At 38.2% G+C, this 7,553-nt stretch overlaps 1 protein-coding gene across 1 annotated transcript; it reads left to right on the plus strand.

The window, feature by feature from the left end:
• Nucleotides 1–1,517: 1,517 nt before the first annotated feature.
• On the plus strand, nucleotides 1,518–3,929 carry IL5 (interleukin 5). Its single transcript, XM_032627851.1, has 4 exons — nucleotides 1,518–1,693; nucleotides 1,971–2,003; nucleotides 3,467–3,598; nucleotides 3,706–3,929. Exons 1-4 carry the CDS (start codon nucleotides 1,550–1,552, stop codon nucleotides 3,802–3,804), a joined length of 408 nt encoding a protein of 135 aa, XP_032483742.1. The 5' UTR covers nucleotides 1,518–1,549; the 3' UTR covers nucleotides 3,805–3,929.
• The last annotated feature ends 3,624 nt before the right edge of the window (nucleotides 3,930–7,553 follow it).

Consider the following 7,553-nt stretch of genomic DNA (forward strand, 5'->3'; position numbering starts at 1 on the left):
AAAGATCCCGCATGCCTCAACAAAGATCCTGCATGCCGCAACTAAGACCCAACGCAGCCTAAAATAAATAAATAATAAATAAATCTTTAAAAAATAAAATAAAAGGCTTGTCTACCTCCTAGATGCCTCTACTTCACATACAGAACTACATCCAGCTTTGGAAAAGGATTCTAGGTAACAATTCATATTTGGTACAATCTGTGCTAGATAGTCAAGGTAGTCCTAAAGCCAGGCTTCCAGGCCACCAACACAGAACCACTTTGGGATGCTCACTGAAACTCTCCATTATAAGCAATGGCTTACACTTCCATTATGTGTGCTAAGGCCAGGGAAGAAGGAAGTGTGTGGTCTAGAAGGAGGCCTCATTTGCTCCCTTCTGGGGTTAGAGGTCAGAGCCTAAGGTACACAAAGGCTGATTCCCCTGATCACACCTATTCATACATGGCCCACCCAGGGTGTGAAAGGACACTCCCACCCTTGTGGGATGTGAAGGAGAGGCCATGCCCATATGTTATGTGGCTGTGACGGATGTTTTTTGGTTGCCTTCCTAGCATCTAGGTCCCTCTTACTACTACCTAGTACCCCAAATTTCTCAGGTATGAAGTTTGGGTGGGATGAAGCCCATCTCCAGCTCCAGGGAGAATCAATTAGTATATCTCATACCCCTGGCCACAGTTCAAGGGTGAACATGGGATCAAGGGTGAACAAGGCTAAATTCTTGGACTTTTAATTGAGCAATCAGAAAAACACAATTTGCTTTCTCCTGAGGCTCATGAACAGGGTACATATAGATTCAGGAGGTTGGACATCATCTTGGGTCCACAATGACCCAAGAATGGGTCACTGCCTGAGAATGAAGACAATGGTCACTGAGGTAAGCAACATAAAGGAGCCTCGACCCTGGATCATTTGGTTGTATGAGCTAACAAATCCCCCATTTGGCTTCAACCAGTTTGGGTTAGGTTTTTGATCACTGGCAACAGAAAGGACCCCAGTGAACACAACTTGAGACCCCAGTGAACACAACTTGACCCAGCTAGGTTTTGATGGTCTCTGCTCTAATCACCATCTTCAATCACCAGTATTTTCAATTCCTTTTAAGACAGATCAACCTGGCTACAACTGCATTAGGGTTTACTTGACGTGAAAAGAAATTCTCAATATTTACATATTTTAGCATAAAATTCTATTTAGTGGCTTACATTATACTTCTTTTTACACAAATCTTTTAAAAGGAAATTCAATCTTCTGATTTTAAGAAATGCAAGTGTGGGGCAATGATGTATCCACCTAAGGATTTTCTTTTGTAATAGAAAATGTTTTTAAAGGTGAAAAATAGGGATTTTTATTATTATTAAAAGATAAAAGTAAAATTATTTTTTAAGGTACAGGCATTGGAAACAGTTTCACTATATGCCATTATTAAGCATTCTCTATCTGATTGTTAGAAATTATTCATTTCCTCAAAGAGAGAGAATAAATTGGTTGGGGATGAAATCTTGTACTATGCACTTTCTTTGCCAAGGCAAACGCTCAACATTTCAGAGCCATGAGAATGCTTCTGCATTTGAGTTTGCTGGCTCTTGGAGCTGTCTACATTTGTGTCATTGCTGTAGAAAGTCCCATGAATAGACTGGTGGCAGAGACCTTGACACTGCTCTCCACTCATCAAACTCTGCTGATAGGTGACGGGGTAATTTTCTTTTTGATTCCTACAGTCTTTAAAATATATAGGTAATCATTTGTGGTGGCTAATTTTTAAAGATCTGTCACTAATCATGAAATTATGAGAGTGTTAGTACTATATAATTGATAACCATATTACTAACAAGAATTTTACTAAAAGTTATGAATGCTAGCGTGCTTTAAACATGAATGTATTTTCTTTCCTTTTCAGAACTTGATGATTTTACTAAAAGTTATGAATGCTAGAGTGCTTTAAACATGAATGTATTTTCTTTCCTTTTCAGAACTTGATGATTCCTACTCCCGAACATACAAATGTAAGTTAAATCAAGATTTGATAAATGATTGAGTGAATAAGTAAATTTCATATTTTAAGCTATAAAGCATTAGTTATCACTGGAATGATTTAATTTTCTCCATTTTGTTTTTGTGTGTGTGGATGCAAATGTATGTACTTATAAATATTAGGAATAACTTTACAAGTAGAATTCATTAAACAAGTGGATCAGGCCCTTTGGTGATGTTGTCAGTTCTCCATCTCAAAGAGCCTCATGTAAGGCACTCTTTTTTTTTTTTTTTTAGGTATTTAATGTCTTTTTCTTTGCTATATGCTTTTTAAAATTTATTTACTTTTTAAATTGAAGTATAGGTGATTTACAATGTTGTGTTAGTTTCAGGTATACAGCAAAGTGATTCAGTTTTATATATATATTATTTTTCAGATTCTTTTCCCATATAGATTATTATAAAATATTGAGTAGAGTTCCCTGTGCTATACAGTAGGTCCTTGTTGTTTATCTAGTTTATATATAGTAGTGTGTATATGCTACTCTCAAATTCCTAATTTATCCCCCCCGCCACCTTTCCCCTTTGGTAACCATAAGTTTGTTTTCTATGTCTGTGAGTCTGTTTCTGCTTTGGAAATTAATTCCTTTGTATCATTTTTTAAGATTCCACATATAAGTGATATCATATGGTATTTGTCTTTCTCTTTCTGACTTCCCTTAGTATGATAATTCTAGGTCCATCCATGTTGCTGCAAATGGCATTATTTCATTTTTTTTATGGCTGAGTAGTATTCCATTGTATATATGTACCACATCTTCTTTATCCATTCATTTGTCGATGGACATTTTGGTTACTTCCATGTCTTGGCTATTGTAAATAGTGCTTCTTTCCAGAAGAATTCCATACTGGGTGAGAGGGGCCTCCTAGTCTCCATTCAACTCTATCTATGGCTTTCCTCTCACTCTCATGTCTTTCTGAAAGTTTAGCAAGTTAGGTGTATATTTTTAAAATTATGGTCAGTAGACATTAAAATATACAATGAATGCCCTATATTAATATATGTGTCATTTCCACATATTTAAATTATTATGACCATATAATGGAATTGTATACATTTGGAGTATGTCATGGTTGTATTAAAATGTAAAATATATGATTTCATTAGTCTAAATAGAATAAAATTACCAGCTAGAACTAAAAAAGGAAACTCATGGGAGCTCAATCAGTATTGTAGTTGCATTATACTTCCTAAACATTTTAATTTCGGTTAAGGAGTTAATTTATATCATTTGTAAAACTCCTCAGTAGTTATATAAACTTTATCTACTTTTGGAAATTATAGCTCAGTGTGAAGTGGTTTGCCACTTGGAAAAGGAACAAGTAAAATATTCTTTGGAGAAGAGAACTCATGTAAACAACACAACTAACTTCTGGAACTAAATTTTTATACCTTGTTTTGATTATTTATAGTTTTTAAATCTTCCTCATTTAGCACGAACTATGCATTAAAGAAGTCTTTCAGGGAATAGACACACTGAAGAATCAAACTGCACAAGGGGATGCCGTGGAAAAACTATTCCAAAACTTGTTTTTAATAAAAGAATACATAATAGACCTCCAAAGAGTAAGTTAAAAACATTTAGTGGAAACTTAAGTATATTTGTCTGGCTCTGCCTATGTTTACAAGAATTGACAGTTTCCTACAATACTTACTGTCTACTCTTTTCACAGAAGAAGTGTGGAGGAGAAAGATGGAGAGTAAAACAATTCCTAGACTACCTGCAAACTTTTCTTAAGGTGATAAACACCGAGTGGACAACGGAAAGTTGAGACCAACCTGTCTCACTGTAGCGAAAGATTCTGGAGGAGAAGAAGGATGTTTTACTGCAACAAGGATGAGGGCCAGCCAAGGGTGGGGCCTTAATATTCAGTGTAATGAAACTTCAGAGGCAAAGTAAATATTTCAGGCATACTGCTACCTCACACAGACAGAAAGTATAAAAACAAAATATTTGAGCTGTATTTCAGATATCAGAATCATTGAAGTATTTTCCATCAGTTTGCTCTAAGCAAAATAGATATATACTTTTATCTATCTTATTTAACATAACATTCTGTAAAATGTCTGTTAACTTAATATTATTTATGAAATAATTGAGAACTTGGAAAATTAATATTTATTTCACCTTAGGCTATGTTCCAATAAAACAAAAATAGACAACTCTGGTTCAATTTGTTGCTGGTCTTTGTCTGACTTCTGAAGTGAGCACAGTCTGTGTGAGAACACACCAGGTTTGGAGAGCATTCCCATCTTCCAGGTGGCAGAAGTCGCAGGTTGCTAGGCATACCATGGGTGGATGAGATCTAGCAGGACTTAGTGGGGAAGGGGGTAGCAGGGACATGGGCAGGGGCTGGGGCCTGGTTTCCTCTCCATGGTATACCCAGAGCCTAGGTTGGTGCAGGTAAAATGGGAGGTGGTGAATGAATGATTATAAGGGCCTTCCAGAACTGGCCAGAGAATTAAAATGAGTTTCACGGCTTCCCCTGGGGAGGAGAGCAGTGTAGGAATCTGTATCTAGGTCTCTTCCCAGCCTATGAGAAGAATGTGACAGGCCAATCCCACTGCCAGTTTGGGGAAGAAACGCTCCTTGTGGAGCCCAGAGCACTGTGACCTGGGGGTTCTTCACCTCACCTGACTTTGTGCCATAACAATGGTCAGAGAAGCACTGGTAGGCAGTTATATTGGGGAGGCTGGGTTCTAGAGGTGCCCACCATCTGTATTCCCAGGGGCAGAGCAGCATTAGGCAGAATAACACTCCAATCTGCCTGTTTATGACTATCAGTACCATAATTCGAAGTTCCTCTACTTGAGTAAATCTCTTAAGGATTCAGAAAATACGTTCTTTAAGATATATTTTAAAACTGAGACCTGGAGGAGAGGCCCAGTAACAATATTCAGCTATGCCATTAATTCCTTCCTTCGCTTACTGATCACAGGCCCTACTGCATGCTGGGAGACAGTTGTGGCCATGTGCTACAGGGCCTTACAGATGGTGCCATTACCCTGGGCATTGTCTGCATAGATTGCATGTGTTGCGCTTGACTGCTTGTGTGAAGCAACTGCTCTCCTACTGTTTCTGGGTGTGGGAGAGGGGCCAGGGCAGTCAGACACAGATTCCCAGGTGGGAGAATGCAAGTCCTTTTGTGCAAGAAGACATATTTCCCTTCCAGCACAAACACAGGCATGGTAGTCAGCACTCTGCTGTGGCTTAGGCTCCCAACTTGTGCACCCACCAAGCCCCAAGAGCTGGGGATGAGATGATGAAGAGGTGTCAGCACAGTACTACACTGACTGTTCTCGAAACTGACAGCAAACCAGAAACTCAATTTGAGAAGAGACTGAATGTCAATTTAATTCAATTCAGCAAATATTTATTGAGCTCCCATATGTTCCAGGACTGTTCTAGGGACTAAGATTCATCAGTGAATAAAAAAGACAAAATTCCCTGCCCTTGTAAACTTATATTCTCTCTCAAAAAAGGTCATTTTCTAGTCAAAATACGGAAGCAACTTAAGTGTCCATCAACAGATGAATGGATAAAGAAGATGTGGTGTATATATTGATATATATGTACAATGGAATACTACTCAGCCATAAAAAAGAATGAAATTTTGCCATTTGTAACATGGATGGACCTGGAGGGTATTAGGCTTAGTGAAATAAGTCAGACAGAGAAAGACAAATACTGTATGTTATCACTTATATGTGGAATCTAAAAAGTTAAACAAACAAGTGAATGTAACAAAAAAGAAACAGACTCACAGATATAGAGAACAAACAGTGGGGAGGGGAAGGGGGGTAATATGGGGATAGGGAATTAAGAGGCACAAACTACTATGTATAAAATAAGTAAGCTACAAGGATATATTGTACAGCACAGGGAAAACAGTCAATATTTTATAATTACTATAAATGGAGTATAATCTATTATACTCCATAATAGAATTTTGAAAAATTTGGAATCACTATGTTGTACACCTGAAATTAATACTGTAAATCAACTATAACTTCATTAAAATAAAAGTAAAATTAATTTGGCAGGAAAAAAAAAGTCATTTTCCCACTTTTTTATCAAGGTCCAATATAGTTATTGTGGATTTAAGGCTGGAATATCCTAAAGTCCCACTAATGAACTCTTACCAATCTACCATCTCAGAGAAGCCGAACACAAACAGGGCTGTATGAAACTAACCAAAATGGGACTTCTTAGACCCACCAACGATTTTTAAGGCAGAAACAATGATTATCCAGCTGATTCTACTTTCCCTGTAAAAGCAATGCCAACCAGATGGTCCCTGGACAGAAAGAGTGGGCTTCTTACAAGTTATATCAACTGCTCCCTCACCTAGCCTGACTAATGTGGGGCTCCAGAACCTAGGGCATCAAAGGAGAGGGATTTGGCAGGCTCCAGGTTACAGGAAAGCTTTCATGAATCTTGCTTTTCCTCTCAAAGCTTATCCCAATAAAAGAGCATCTATTTGTGCTCTTAGTGATGACGCTGTTATTGCCCAGTGGGAGGAGCCAGAGTGAAACATTAGGCTGGGTTTTGGAGGGCCACAGAGGAACCTTTCCAGAGAACACCTCAACACAATGCATCTAAAACCAAAGTCCCTCTTTGTAATCCATCCTCATCCCCTCAAACCTGCTGCTGCTGGTCCTCCTTGTCCTTCTTTCTCCTCTTCCTTTGAGGTTCCCTATTTGGCTAACATAACCATGACTACCTTCCCATCACCTTTCTGGAAGACTCCCTGACTTTTACCCTCTGTGCCCTTCCATCCACCATTCAGCCTCTGAAATGTCTCTCCAATTCCCCCTCTCCATCCCCACTGCCTCAGTTGAGGCCCTTGCCTCTCACCTAGACTCAAGCCATCACCAGCTCCCTACTTTAGGCTCTCCTCATGACTGTCAAGTCAGGGCTTTTGATAAAATACACTCACGGCTATATGTCACTTCTGGGCATAAAAACCTCTGGCTCTCAGGTCCATCTCCTTCACAGGTCATACCTTTGTCCCCTCCAAGCCCTGCCATTCAGAAATACGGGCATCTCTCACTAAACATTGCTGGCAAGAAAATGCTAACCAGGAGCCTCATTCTCATTATTTAAATGGGAAAATTTTTCATGCATTACATCTCAATCCAAAATCCTCAACCAATTTTCCAAGCATAAAACACAAAACACAGTAAAATTCCTGTGTATAAGCAACAAGCTAACATGTTAGGTTGTAAAATATTTTTAAATTTATATTTCTGTATTTCTTTATTTAATAAATTGTGGTAAAATAAGGATGTAAAATATTTAAAACTGTACTTCCTGATCACTAAACCATTAATATGCCCTCTTTATCCATATAACATGCTACATGTCCCTTTAGTTGACATTCAAAGCCTTTCCAATTGTCTTCTGTGAACTTTGATATGCTACCAATATATTTGGAATAAACCTAAAGGCTTTCTCTGTTGAGCTCCCTCCCTCATCACTTTGTTTAAAAATGCATTGAGTTTGGGGGACATATATCTT

The sequence above is a fragment of the Phocoena sinus genome, chromosome 3, assembly GCF_008692025.1.
Source record: "Phocoena sinus isolate mPhoSin1 chromosome 3, mPhoSin1.pri, whole genome shotgun sequence".
In the NCBI taxonomy this organism is placed as follows: domain Eukaryota; kingdom Metazoa; phylum Chordata; class Mammalia; order Artiodactyla; family Phocoenidae; genus Phocoena; species Phocoena sinus.

Excerpts from the sequence above, each read along its gene's own strand:
- IL5 (XM_032627851.1), top strand. The coding sequence starts at position 1,550 with ATGAGAATGCTTCTGCATTTGAGTTTGCTGGCTCTTGGAGCTGTCTAC. Across the intron at positions 2,004-3,466 it reads CTACTCCCGAACATACAAAT|CACGAACTATGCATTAAAGA; the intron begins GTAAGTTAAATC and ends TTCCTCATTTAG. Across the intron at positions 3,599-3,705 it reads ACATAATAGACCTCCAAAGA|AAGAAGTGTGGAGGAGAAAG; the intron begins GTAAGTTAAAAA and ends CTCTTTTCACAG.